Genomic DNA, 14,429 nt, shown 5'->3' with positions numbered 1-14,429 from the left:
TGGTAAACGAGGTGTTGGAGCATCTTACAAGTTGGAGCCTATAAATCAGGGGGTTGGAGCCTTCTTCAGTTGAAGCTAAAAATTTGATGTAATTATTCTTTTTGAATAAGAAGACAAATATTAAGAAGCATTCGATGGTTTTTGACCTAGACGAGGTTTTCCACCTAAACATATTTGTGTCCACTATCTTGATTAGTGTGCATTGTTGAATGGTGTTGTTTACTCCTTTTTCCTATATGATTAAATAATACTGAAGATTAACTGATGCTTTGAAAAGATTAATAAATTGCTAATTGCTAAGAAAAACTGATTCACCCCTTTCTTAGTATTTCCAACACTAAAAAAATGACCTTTAGACATTTCATTCAAATTAAAGATCAATATAGAGTCTCATTTATCCATAGCAATATCTCTAAAACAATGTTTATTGTTGCAGACATTTTTTCAACTTGAAAAAAAATCATCATGAAAATATTTTGGTACAGGTTTAAATTCCAAATTAGAAATCAATATTTGAATCCATTATATCCATGACAATACTTATAAAACGATATTTGTTGGAATCATTTTTACACTCAAGTTTATCATGAAAATATTTTAGTATAAATTTAAATTCCAAATTAAAGATCAATATTTAAATCTCTTATATCCATAACAATATTTCAAAGAGTAAACATTTTTACGCAGACAATTTCATAATGAAAATGTTTTAGTACAAATTCATTTTCTATAAGACAAAGTAAAAAAATTGTTCTTGCTACATATTTACTAGTTATAGTTGCAATTTTGAGTTGATACTCTACTCATTGACTCCCTCGAGTCCACATTTTTAAATTACATTAATAACAATATTTTTACAGATCCCTTTTGCATGATGAAGGGCAATAGGTAGTGCTAAAACTTTTGTGTGATAGAGCTATGGAATAATATATATTTTGTTACTTTCAGTGGAAAAAAAAGCATGGGTTGGCAGAGAGAAGGAGAGTGGAACAATCGTTTGGCATCTTCACTTTTAAAAGTGGGGACCCAAAGGGGCACTTGGTGTTTAGCAACTGCTAATCAATGCGGACTGCTCAAGAACAATAGTGCTAAACGCGTGCACAAAGTTGTTAATTGTGTTACATTCATTTAAATTATTATTTAATTTATTATGGTATTTTTTGAGATTTTTTTAAAAATAATACCATTATTTTTCAGAAAAGTCAACATATTTTTATTTTTTATTTTTGAAACACTTGGATGGTGCAGAATTCACAAATTAATTCGAAAAAAAAATGACCAAAACATAATCAAAGACTTTCAACCCAAAACTCCAAAACATATAATTAGACCATGTTAAAATAAATTTATAAATTTATAAACGCGTTACATCACGTGAATCCACGTAACATCACATGACAACAGTTCTAAACGCGTACGCGTGGCATCGTAATTCAATGCGGACGATAGTGGGACTTTGTAATTTGTCTGTCTTTTGATTGAACCACAGCATGGTTGCAGATATCATACGGACAACCTTTAATTAAAGCCAAAGGCTTATTGCTTCTGTTACCCAACGCTCTTTCGAACTTCCCTTCGTTTCCATTGATCTATCTGCCTGGTCGCTCGCTCGCTCACCATTTGCTGTTATTATTACTGCCTATCTGTTCATCCAAATCCCAATGGCGTCGCAGTTTCCATCCACTGGTGCATCTTCCTCTTCTGCGGCCATTTCTTATGGTCCCTATGACGTTTTTATAAATCACAGGGGACCTGATGTCAAAAACACCTTTGCCGGTCATCTCTACTATACACTTAAATCCAAGGGATTGCAAGTCTTTCTTGACAGGCCGGAACTGCAAGCTGGACACAACATTTCTGATCAAATAAAATCTGCTATTGAAGTGGCCTCTGTGCATATTGCGATTTTCTCTGAACGCTATGCACAATCGAAGTGGTGCCTAGAAGAGCTTGTCCTCATGCTCAACTCGAGGGGTACAATTCTTCCTGTTTTTTACAACGTCGATCCTGCTGACCTCTGGTGGTCAAACAAACGAAAGTACGCTGAAGCCCTGCAGAAACACGAAGAGGATCAACGATACGACTGGCAAACGATTCAGGGATGGAAAAAGGCTCTTTCTAGTGTTGCAGGTATAAGCGGCTTCGAGCTAGAGGCGTGCAATGGGTAAGCATCTTCCACTATCCCAATCTGTGCAGATATATTTTTTTTTTATTTGGTGGATTGGTACATTACAAACTTAGGTAGGCCCGTTCTCACTAGTTCTTGCACCTTTCTCTGATTATGAATATCAGGGACAAGGTGGAGCTGCTGGATCAGGTGGTGCAAAGAGTTTTGAAAGAGGTTCCAAAACCACCGTTGTTTGTGGCCAAGTATAAAATTGGTCTGCAGGAAAAAATTAAAGATTTTGAAAGGACAACCCTATCTCGGCTGGAGGGAGAGGACACGCTGGGGGCCAAGGTTGTGGGGATTGTAGGTTTAGGCGGGATTGGGAAATCGACTCTCGCAAAAGAATTTTTCAACGAGAAGAGATCAAATTACAATGGCTCTTCTTTTTTGCTTGATGTAAGGGAAAGTGCAGCACAAAAGGTCCTACATTCTTTGCAGAAGAAGCTCATTAAAGACTTAGTAGGTAGAGATATCCCCATTGATAGTTGGGAAGAAGGTGTAGGAATACTGGAAAATAATCTTAAATCTTGTAAGGCTCTAATAATATTAGACGATGTTGATCATCGCTATCAACTGGATGCGTTCTTGCCTGTTAAGAGTGTCCTTCACCCCACGAGTTTGATTTTGGTCACTTCTCGTGACAGGCATGTCCTTCAAAGTGTATGTCCTTCAATTTATGAGCTCAAGGGCATTGATCGACCAAACTCTTTACAACTTTTCTGTTCGCATGCCTTCTTTCAGCCACATCCACCACCAGAATTTGTAGACCTTGTAGATGGGTTTCTAAATGCCTGCGACGGATTGCCTCTGTCGTTGCAAGTGTTTGGGAGTCTACTCTGTCATGAAAATGACAGGTCCTACTGGCAAGAGAAGCTGGATGGAATTCAAACGCTACCTCTTGACATACAGGTGAGACTTAAAATAAGTTATGATTCACTGAGTCGAGAGGAGCAGCAGATATTTTTAGATATCGCTTGTTTTTCTTTAGGAGAAGATAAGGATAACTGGATTAAAATATGGGGTTGGTCAGGGTGGAAAGGTTCGATGGGGTTTCAAAATTTGCAGAATAAATGTCTTGTTGATGTGGATGAGTACAATAACATAAAAATGCACGATCACCTGCGAGACTTGGGGAGAAGTATTGCTCAGGATCCATCATTCCCTCGTCGTCTCTGGCGTGCGACGCCGAAAGACATCTATGATCTGCTGGAGCAATCATCATTATCTGTAAGTGCTTTAATAATCGCAACCTTTGTATTTGTGTCAACAATTTTCAAAGATTTTTTATCCAAAAAAATTTCTGAAGCGTGCTGTGTTGTAATCCATTTTTGTTTTTATGTCACAAACAGGTAATAGAAGTGCGCGGAATTGTAATGGCTCCTAGGTGGACCCGGGAGAAGGTAAGTTTCAGTGATCATTGGGAGGAGGAAAGTTTCAGTGATAAGGTGTTCAGAATAGTTGGAATGGTAATTTCAACTTGCAGATTTTTCCTCTGCGATGCGATCGCAGATCACATATCGCACTTCCCTTGTTGTCAACCTTTACCGTGTCCTTTGTATTATCTGCGATGCGATATTTGCGATGCGATCGCAGATCGCAGATCGCATGATTTAAAGGTTATAGAGGCGGTGGCATATCCTCTCTCTTCTTGCGATGCGATGGTGTGATAAGCCATGCATTAAATTCAAAATAAGATATTTTGAGCCGTGTAATAAATATTATTTACTAGGGTTGGTAAATGTAGGTGAAATCTTAAATTTTACTATTTTTTATTTTCACGGAAGTGGGGAAAAGCAACACGTATTGTAAAGATATTTTGTGTTGTTCATTATATAAAAAAAAAAATGCAAGAGCAGAGATGCGCAGAGACAACATTAGCAAGAAGAACTCTTTCTTCTCTGCAACGCACAACAGTGCTGAAGATATTTTTTTTCTGAGATAGTGGAATCAGATTCTGGAACTGAAGTTCCTATTGTAAATCCCTCTGAGAGTAGAGGAAGACTATTTTGTAACAGTTTTATCTTTGTTGTTTTCTAATAAAGATCCTGTAGTTAAAACAGAGCGTTGTTCTCTGTGCTATTTTTTGTTTGTTCGGAATGATCAGAAATTTCCAACATGGTATCGGAGCTAATCTAGGCACTCAGTGAGTAAAAAAAAAAACAGAGTTTTGTTTTTTCACTGTAGGATCTGTAAGAAGCTTATTGAACATTTTTTTTTCCAGCAGAGAAAGTTTTTGCTTGTTTTTTTTTACAGTCAGTATCTCTTCTTTATTTTTCACAAGTTAAGATGGCAGATGCTGGAACTGATTTGACAAATCCCCAACTGCCACAGTTTAATGGGAAAAACTACAGTTATTGGTCCATAACAATGAAAGCATTGTTTGCTTCTCAAGGAATATGGGAGCTGGTTGAAACTGGCTATGCTGAACCGGCAGATGCAACAGCGTTGGCTGCTTTGACAGCAGCAGAAAGAGACCAGTTGAAGGGCGACAGAAAGAAGGATGCTAAAGCCCTCTTTTTCCTCTTCCAATCAGTACATGAAAGTGTTTTTCCGCGGATTGCAGCAGCAACAAAATCCAAAGAGGCATGGGATATTCTCAAAACTACCTATCAAGGCATGGAGAAGGTGAAGACTGCAAAGTTGCAGATGTTGAGGAGAGACTTTGAAAATCTCAGCATGAAGGAATCTGAAACAATAGATTCATTCTTCACTCAGGTTATTGGTCTAATAACCCAGATAAGATCTCATGGTGAGATTCTTGAAGAAAGAAGGATTGTAGAGAAAATCTTGAGATGTTTACCCTCAAGGTTTGAATCTATTGTGGTAGCAATAGAAGAAACAAAAGATCTCTCATAGTTCACGGTAGATGAGCTGAGTGCTTCTCTTTTGTCTCACGAACATAGACTGAGTAGAGGAACAGATTCCTCTTTTGAGCAAGCATTCAAGACTCATATGTCTTTTGGCCAAGGAAAAGGTCGAGGCAGAGCAAATAACAGAGGTCGTGGAAGAAGCCAAAACAGAGGCAGAAATTATCCTGCTAGCACAAGCGGAAGGAGCTGCAATCAGAACCAAGATGAAAGTTCAAGCAAACAGCAAGCTCATGGACAAAGGTATGATAAATCCCAAGTCCAATGTCATTATTGTAAGAAATATGGGCACTATGCCAATGAATGTAGGAAAAAGCAAAATGACATGAATAATAGGCAAAATGCTAATTTTGCAAATGAAGAACATAAGAACCCAAAGAACGTGCTGTTAACATGTAACATAGCACAAGACAAACAAGAAGATTTTTGGTTCTTAGACTCAGGGTGTAGTAATCACATGACTGGTAATATTGAAATGTTTGCCAATCTGGATGAAAATGTGAAATCTGAGGTAACAACAGGGACTGATGATACAATATCTGTCAAGGGTAAGGGCAGAGTCAGTATTCGAGCAAAAAATGGAGAACAGATGATTGTGCCAGAGGTATACTATGTACCTAGTTTGAAATGTAATCTTTTGAGCATTGGACAACTCATTAACAAAGGTTACAACGTGTTCTTCAAAGATGATTTGTGTACAATCAGAGACATACCTCCAAGTAAGAAGATCATAGCACAGGTGCAGATGACAAGCAATAGAATGTTTCCTCTCAAACTCAGGGCAGATTTGAAGGAAGGAAGAACTATTGCGGCTGTAACACAAGAAGTCTTTCAGGAACAATTGAAAGATGTGAATTGGTTGTGGCATTTGAGATTTGGACATCTCAATTTCGGAGGCCTGAATCTGTTACACAGAAAGGGAATGGTAAAGGGATTACCATTGATCGAGAAACCGGACAGCCTGTGTGAAGGCTGCATCTTGGGCAAGCAACACAAAGAAAGCTTTCCAGCAGGAAAGAGTATAAGGGAAAAAGCACCATTGGAAATTGTTCACTCCGATGTGTGTGGACCGATGCAAACACCATCATTTGCCGGAAATAAATATGTTTTAACTTTCATTGATGATTACACCAGAAAGACATGGGTGTATATGCTGAAACAAAAGAGTGAAGTGTTTGAGAAATTCCGCCACTTCAAAACTCTTGTTGAGAAGCAGTGTGGGCATTATATCAAAGTGCTCAGAACAGATAGAGGAGGAGAGTACATCTCCCAAGACTTTCTGCGTTTTTGCAGAGAGAATGGCATACGAAAGGAGTTCACCGCAAGGTATACACCTCAACAGAACGGTGTTGCCGAAAGAAAGAATAGGACCATTCTTGACATGGTCAGAAGTATGCTGAAGGCAAAACACTTGCCGCATGAGTATTGGGCAGAAGCTGTCACTTGCACAATTTACATCTTGAATAGATACCCAACTAAAGCTGTCATGAACAGAATACCAGAAGAAGCATGGAGTGGTCAAAAACAAACTGTCACTCACATGAGAGTATTCGGTTGTGTTGCATATGCACATGTACCGGATCAGCTAAGGAAGAAGCTTGATAGTAAGGGGGAGAAGTGTGTCTTTATTGGCTATTGTGATGAGTCAAAAGCATACAAACTCTATAATCCATCCACCAAGAAATTGATAGTAAGCAGAGATGTGCAGTTCATTGAAGATGAAGCTTGGGATGGAAGCTTAGAGAAGACAGTGAATGTGAAGACAATTGTGTCTCACGAAGAAGAAGAGGAAGGGACAGCAGCAAATAATCCTTCCTTGGTGGCTCCTCCTCCACCACAGAAAGTACAACAAACCACACCACAAACTGGAATTCGAACACCCTCAAGAAGTCAAGGGAGTGCTTCTCCAAGCACACCACAGGGATCAGATATACCCTCAAGTTCAGATGGAACTCCAAGTACACCAAGAAGACCAAGATTCAGAAATCTGAATGAGATTTATGAACAAGGAGAGGTAAGTAACAATACCAGTCTGAATTCATTATTCGCTTTATATTGTCATGTTGATGACCCAGTCCATTTTGAAGATGCTGTAAATGAAGATAAATGGATTGAAGCAATGAATGAAGAAATTGGTGCAATTGAGAAGAGTAAAACATGGGAGTTAGTGGACCTCCCTGTAGGCAAAGATGCCATTGGAGTTAAGTGGGTCTACAAGACCAAAAGCAATGCTGAAGGCAAGATTGACAGGCACAAAGCAAGACTTGTTGTGAAAGGCTACAAGCAACAACAAGGCAAAGACTATGATGAAACCTTTGCACCAGTAGCAAGGATGGAAACAGTCAGAACAATGTTGTCTATTGCGGCACAACACAGGTGGAAGATTTATGAGATGGATGTTAAATCTGCATTCCTGAATGGAGTATTGAAAGAAGAGGTTTATGTTGATCAACCTCCAGGTTATGAAGTTGAAGGCCAAGAGCATAAAGTTTGTAAACTGAAGAAGGCTCTTTATGGGCTGAAGCAAGCTCCAAGAGCATGGTACAACAGAATAGATGCTTACCTGATTGAGAATGGGTTTGACAAGTGTGATGGTGAACCCACACTCTACATAAAGGAGAATGACGGTAAGATTCTTATCGTTGTTCTATATGTAGATGATTTGATTTTTACAAGCAATGATGATTCTCTCGTTGCTGATTTTAAAGCAGTCATGAAAAGTGAATTTGAAATGACTGACTTGGGCTTCTTAAGATATTTTCTTGGAATTGAAGTAGACCAAAGTGAAAATGGCGTTTTCATTTCTCAAGATAAATATGTAGAAGCAGTGTTAAAGAGATTTAACATGCAGAACAGCAAAGCAGCTGTGACTCCATCTGTAGTGGGGTTGAAATTGACCAAAGAAGACAACAACAAATATTTTGATCCAAAATTATACAAGAGCATAGTTGGCAGCCTTATGTACTTGACTGCAACTAGGCCGGACATTATGCACGCTGTGAGTTTAATCTCCAGATTTATGGAAAGACCGAAAGAGACTCATTGGCAGGCAGCCAAGAGGATTCTAAGGTATGTGATTGGAACGAAGGGGTTTCGTATTTTATACTCCTCTTCTGAAAGTTTCATGTTGACAGGTTACACTGACAGTGACTGGGCTGGAAGTGTTGATGATAGGAAAAGCACATCAGGATATGTGTTTCATATGGGATCGGGAGCCATCTCATGGGCTTCCAAGAAGCAACCAGTCGTAGCTTTGTCAACAGCAGAGGCAGAATATGTGGCAGCAACAGCAGCAGCATGCCAAGCAGTGTGGCTGAGAAGAGTTCTCAGAGATTTGTGTCATGAACAAGAAAAGGGCACAACCATTTACTGTGACAATAGCTCAGCAATAGCATTGTCTAAAAATTCTGTTTTTCATAAAAGAACAAAGCACATAGACACCAAATTTCACTTCATACGTGAATTGGTTAACAATGGTGAGATTGTTTTGCAGCACTGCAGAACAGAGGATCAGCTAGCCGACATCTTGACAAAACCATTGGCAAAGAAAAGCTTTGATCATTTCAGGAAATGCCTGGGTATGCAGAAAAAACCCAGCAGTTAAAATTAAAGGGGAGTGTTGGAATGGTAATTTCAACTTGCAGATTTTTCCTCTACGATGCGATCGCAGATCGCATATCGCACTTCCCTTGTTGTCAACCTTTACCGTGTCCTTTGTATTATCTGCGATGCGATATTTGCGATGCGATCGCAGATCGCATGATTTAAAGGTTATAGAGGCGGTGGCATATCCTCTCTCTTCTTGCGATGCGATGGTGTGATAAGCCATGCATTAAATTCAAAATAAGATATTTTGAGCCATGTAATAAATGTTATTTACTAGGGTTGGTAAATGTAGGTGAAATCTTAAATTTTACTATTTTTTATTTTCACGGAAGTGGGGAAAAGCAACACGTATTGTAAAGATATTTTGTGTTGTTCATTATATAAAAAAAAAATGCAAGAGCAGAGATGCGCAGAGACAACATTAGCAAGAAGAACTCTTTCTTCTCTGCAATGCACAGCAGTGCTGAAGATATTCTTTTTCTGAGATAGTGGAATTAGATTCTGGAATTGAAGTTCCTATTGTAAATCCCTCTGAGAGTAGAGGAAGACTATTTTGTAACAGTTTTATCTTTGTTGTTTTCTAATAAAGATCCTGTAGTTAAAACAGAGCGTTGTTCTCTGTGTTATTTTTTGTTTGTTCGGAATGATCAGAAATTTCCAACAAGAATCAGTAAATTGCAACTTCTTGAAGGTTGGGGAGATTTTGTTGAAGGCATATTGACTAAAGTGCGGTCACCAAATCTCATATGGCTCAAGTGGTTTGATTGTCCGTGCTCTTCCCTACCCTCCTGTATCCCAATGGGCGATTTAAGATATTTAGAAGTGCGGTGGGGGAGATTGGAAAGATTGGAATCTCAGGTATGTGAGTAGGATGTAGATGAACTTAATTTCTAATTTTGAATAGATGAGAATCATGATGTTATGTCTTATTTTTCTTATGATTGAAACCTCAACTTTGCAGCCACCCCTGCAGTTGCGGGAGTTACATATTTTTGACGTTCCACTTTTAGAGTTTCCAAACTCTTTATGTCACTTTCCGTACCTCCAAGAGATCAGTCTCAACAGCGATACTTTGAAGGCGCTTCCAAATGCTTTCGGGACTTTAACGAATCTCCAAAAGATCAAACTCTTTATGTCACTTTCCGTACCTCCAAGAGATCAGTCTCAACAGCGATACTTTGAAGGCGCTTCCAAATGCTTTCGGGACTTTAACGAATCTCCAAAAGATCAGGCTGTGGTGCTGTATGGGTTTGGAGGCGCTTCCAGATTCCATAGAGAATTTAAGGAATCTCCGAGAGATCAATCTGCAGAGGTGTATAAGTTTGAAGGATCTTCCAAATTCCATTGAAAATTTAACAAATCTCCAAAACATCAATCTAGAGAGCTGTAAAAGTTTGGAGGTGCTTCCAAACGCCATCAGGGCTTTAATGAACCTTCAGAAAATCGATCTGTTAGGGTGTGTAAATTTGAGGAGACTTCCAAATTTCTCCGAGAATTTATCAAACGTTCATACTATCAGTCTGAGCAACTGTAGAAGTTTTGAGGCGCTTCCAGATTCCATAGAGAATTTAAGGAATCTCCGAGACATCAATCTGCAGAGGTGTATAAGTTTGAAGGATCTTCCAAATTCCATTGAAAATTTAGCAAATCTCCAAAACATCGATCTGGCAGGTTGTAGAAGTTTGGAGGTGCTTCCAAACGCCATCGGGGCTTTAATGAACCTTCAGAAAATCGATCTGTCATGGTGTGTAAATTTGAAGAGACTTCCAAATTTGTCGGAGAATTTATCAAACGTTCATACTATCAGTCTGATGGGCTGTGAAAGTTTGGGGGCGCTTCCAGATTCCATAGAGAATTTAAGGAATCTCCGAGAGATCAATCTGCAGAGGTGTACAAGTTTGAAGGATCTTCCAAATTCCATTGAAAATTTAACAAATCTCCAAAACATCGATCTGGCGGATTGTACAAGTTTGGAGGTGCTGCCAAACGCCATCGGGGCTTTAATGAACCTTCAGAAAATCGATCTGTCATCGTGTGTAAATTTGAAGAGACTTCCAAATTTGTCAGAGAATTTATCAAACGTTCATACTATCAGTCTGAAGGGCTGTGAAAGTTTGGGGGCGCTTCCAAATTCCATAGAGAATTTAAGGAATCTCCGAGAGATCAATCTGCAGAGGTGTATAAGTTTGAAGGATCTTCCAAATTCCATTGAAATTTAACAAATCTCCAAAACATTGATCTGGGGGGTTGTACAAGTTTGGAGGTGCTTCCAAACGCCATCGGGGCTTTAATGAACCTTCAGAAAATCTATCTGCCAGGGTCTGTAAATTTGAAGAGACTTCCAAATTTCTCGGAGAATTTATCAAACGTTCATACTATCAGTATGAGGGGCTGTGAAAGTTTGGATGCGCTTCTAGATTCCATAGAGAATTTAAGGAATCTCCGAGAGATCGCTCTGGCGGGTTGTATAAGTTTGGAGGATCTTCCAAGTTCCATTGAAAATTTAACAAATCTCCAAAACGTCGATCTGGGGGGTTGTACAAGATTGGAGGTGCTTCCAAACGCCATCGGGGCTTTAATGAACCTTCAGAAAATCGATCTGTCAGGGTGTGTAAAGTTGAGGAGACTTCCAAATTTCTCCGAGAATTTATCAAATCTTCAAAATATCAGTCTGAGCGGCTGTACAAGTTTGGAGGTGCTTCCAGATTCCATAGAAAATTTAAGGAATCTCCGAGAGATCGATCTGGAGGGTTGTATAAGCTTGGAGGATCTTCCAAATTCCATTGAAAATTTAACAAATCTCCAAAACGTCGATCTGGGGGGTTGTACAAGATTGGAGGTGCTTCCAAACGCCATCGGGGCTTTAATGAACCTTCAGAAAATCGATCTGTCAGGGTGTGTAAAGTTGAAGAGACTTCCAAATTTCTCCGAGAATTTATCAAATCTTCAAAATATCAGTCTGCTCGGCTGTACAAGTTTGGAGGTGCTTCCAGATTCCATAGAGAATTTAAGGAATCTCCAAAGGATCAAACTGGCGTACTGTAAAAGTTTGAAGGCGCTTCCAAATAACTTTGGAAATTTAACAAACCTCACATATATCGATGCATCTTACTCCTCCAATTTGCAGATGCCTTCAAATTTCCTGGGGAATCTACTGCGACTGACGCATCTCCATTTGGGTTGTTGTAGCAGGTTGATCGTCTCTAATGAAACACTGGGGAATATCACCATGCTAGAATGCTTAAATCTCTCAGGTTGTCTCCAAATAGAAGTATTACCTCTCCAGGTGGTACATCAGAGGTTCTTGAAAATGTTAAATTTGTTGAATACCAACATAAGAGAGTTGCCCAGTGCGCCTCCTGTATGGCTAAACAATTTGAAAGTTCTGATCTTAGGAAGCCCTCTGTTGAAAGTGCTTCCACCATGGCTCGGTTACCTAGAGAATTTGAAAGATTTGCTACTCCATAGATGCCGAAAATTGAAATGTCTGCCCGATTCAATCAGACAGTACAGTCAGATGAGAAATATGGAGATTTCAAATTGTGGAATACAATATTTACCAGACTCTGTCATGAAGCTGAACAATCTGGAAATTTTAAGAGTACGCGGTTGTCCATTACGCGAACTACCATTTAAGAAGAAGGTTGAAGGACAGGGGAGCCAATTGGATTCTTTCAGTGACAGACTCATGAATGGACTACGTGAGATTCATCTGTACCTCACACAAATATCAGAGGTGTCCTTCCCTGCAGGTGTCTGTCCTAACCTTGAGGAACTGAAGATCAGGTGGTGTAATGATTTGGTAGAGGTTGGAGCATTGCCAGTCACCCTAGAACATCTAGATTTGAGGGGTTGTGGTGCATTGAAGAAAGTAGGAGGGTTGTGTGGTCTTGCACAACTTGAGCGGCTGGACATAAGGGGATGTTGCGCCCTGGAAGTAGAGGAGCTGCCATGTCCTGAAACTATGTTATCCATGGACATATTACGGCCAGTTTTGACATCTTTGAAGATGTTATCCATGGACATATTACGGCCAGTTTTGACATCTTTGGAGATATTGAAGACCCCGATGGAGACTTACGACCCAGACGAGAACGAAGAGGAAGAAGTGGAGGTGTGGATAACGGCGGCCCTGGATAGCGGTCTTTTATCAGATGGCCGTTTTTGTTGGGAGTAGCCCTCAGGTAGGACTACGTGACCATTTATTACTAAAATATTTTGAATATATCTTTCAAACCAATGGTCTTGTAAAGTAATTTTATAATTATATAAACAAATATGACAATGTAGTTTATTCGTTAAGCTAAAAGTTTAAAAAATATTAAGAAAAATGGTATAAAATTATAATCTATTTAGTTAAATTAATAGTGGTTAATATGTAAATGGGATTTTATAGTCTCGTTTAGAAGAAACTAATTCTAAATTAATAAATTGATTTGTGGAGTGGATATATTAATTTTTTGATTAAGCATTTGGATTTGCATAAATTTTGGTGGGTAATAACCACGGCTAGGTTTGTACATTACAATTTTACATACATAATTATTGAGGAAAACATAAATAATGATGAGAAGTAACTCAGAGTAAATATATTTATTTGCATCTTATTCCCATCCATTTTTTATGCAAGGACTTGATTAAATTATAATGGGAACAAAGGTTGGAATTTGGATTCCTTTATTTATCATAAAATATATATATAAACAAAACTAGTGTGTATTAAAGTAACATTGAATAGAATCAAAACAAGCTCACTTTCATAGAGCTCCATATGGTATCTAACTAGTTTATTTTTTAGATAAAAGAATTTCTTGGAAAATTGACAAATAATTTTCATCCCATCTCTATTTGGGATGCTTCTAGTTGTTTTTTTGTAACATCTAAACATGTAACCCTAATGCAAACAAGCATGGAATTATGTTTGAGCCATGAGCTTTGCTAGCTCAATCAAAGGTGACCCGACATTCATCCCATCTCTCAGTGGGATGCTTCTAGCTTTAGGAGAAGTGGGAGGACTCAAGAGCATGCAAGGGAGATTGACATGGAATCAAGAAGGAATAACCTAACAAAAAACCAATAAAGCATAGAGCTTTAGATGTATGTCTAGAGAAAACTTGTGTTGGCATGAGCATGATACAACAAATTATGGGCAATATATTCATGAGCTACAAGTGAGCCTATATTCATCCCATCTTTGATTGGGATGCTTCAAGCTCATGAGTGTGAATGGAAGATAACTATGGTTTTTAGAAAATAGAATCTAATAAATATACCCAAAAGAAGAAAAGGGCTTTGGAAGTATGTTTAGAGAAAACTTGTTCTAGTATGAGCATGACGCAGTAAATTGTGGGAAATTTTATCCCTTTCTTGCATAGAACTCTGAGATTGCACACAACTTTCTGGACACATCTCATCATCCACTAGTACAAATGCGAACTCTGGATCAAAATCCTCAATGTGTTGCTCACAAATATTATCTAGCACATAACATGCTCCAAGAACAACTGGCAAGTCAAGCAACTTCACCTCAGTGCACTGTTCTAGACAATGCCGCCTCCCTTTCAATCAATCAAATGCATCCTTTACAATCTTCTCAATCTCGCTTATCTTATAATTGAAAGCATGTTGAGTCTAAGTAAGATTATGTTGGACATATGGGACTAGAAGCCAATCCAATAATGGATAAGTGAAACCATTCATTTACAACTTGAAAAGATCAAAATTATTTAAGACTAAGTCATCAGTCAGAGAACCCTATAAGTCTATACATATATTAGTGAAGGAGTTTG

The 14,429-nt window shown here is 38.6% G+C and overlaps 1 protein-coding gene across 1 annotated transcript; it reads left to right on the top strand.

Moving 5' to 3' along the window:
• The first annotated feature begins 1,661 nt into the window (after positions 1 to 1,661).
• LOC149165821 (disease resistance protein Roq1-like) lies at positions 1,662 to 9,988 on the top strand. The gene is made up of 5 exons (XM_089429947.1): positions 1,662 to 2,164; positions 2,293 to 3,394; positions 3,517 to 3,633; positions 9,292 to 9,498; positions 9,602 to 9,988. The coding sequence occupies exons 1-5, from the start codon at positions 1,662 to 1,664 to the stop codon at positions 9,986 to 9,988; spliced, it is 2,316 nt and encodes a 771-aa protein (XP_089286073.1).
• The last annotated feature ends 4,441 nt before the right edge of the window (positions 9,989 to 14,429 follow it).

This window comes from Pinus tabuliformis, chromosome 5_1 (assembly GCF_031772625.1).
Source record: "Pinus tabuliformis cultivar Carrire ecotype Pingquan chromosome 5_1, CPIR1, whole genome shotgun sequence".
Classification (NCBI taxonomy): Eukaryota; Viridiplantae; Streptophyta; class Pinopsida; order Pinales; family Pinaceae; genus Pinus; species Pinus tabuliformis.
The sequence above is the reverse complement of the archived record's forward strand: the minus strand, read 5'-3'. Positions and strand labels throughout refer to the sequence as shown.

Coding starts and splice junctions, on each gene's coding strand:
- LOC149165821 (XM_089429947.1), top strand. CDS start 1,662: ATGGCGTCGCAGTTTCCATCCACTGGTGCATCTTCCTCTTCTGCGGCC. Junction 2,165..2,292: donor GAGCTAGAGGCGTGCAATGG/GTAAGCATCTTC, acceptor TATGAATATCAG/GGACAAGGTGGAGCTGCTGG. Junction 3,634..9,291: donor TGTTCAGAATAGTTGGAATG/GTAATTTCAACT, acceptor CGGAATGATCAG/AAATTTCCAACAAGAATCAG.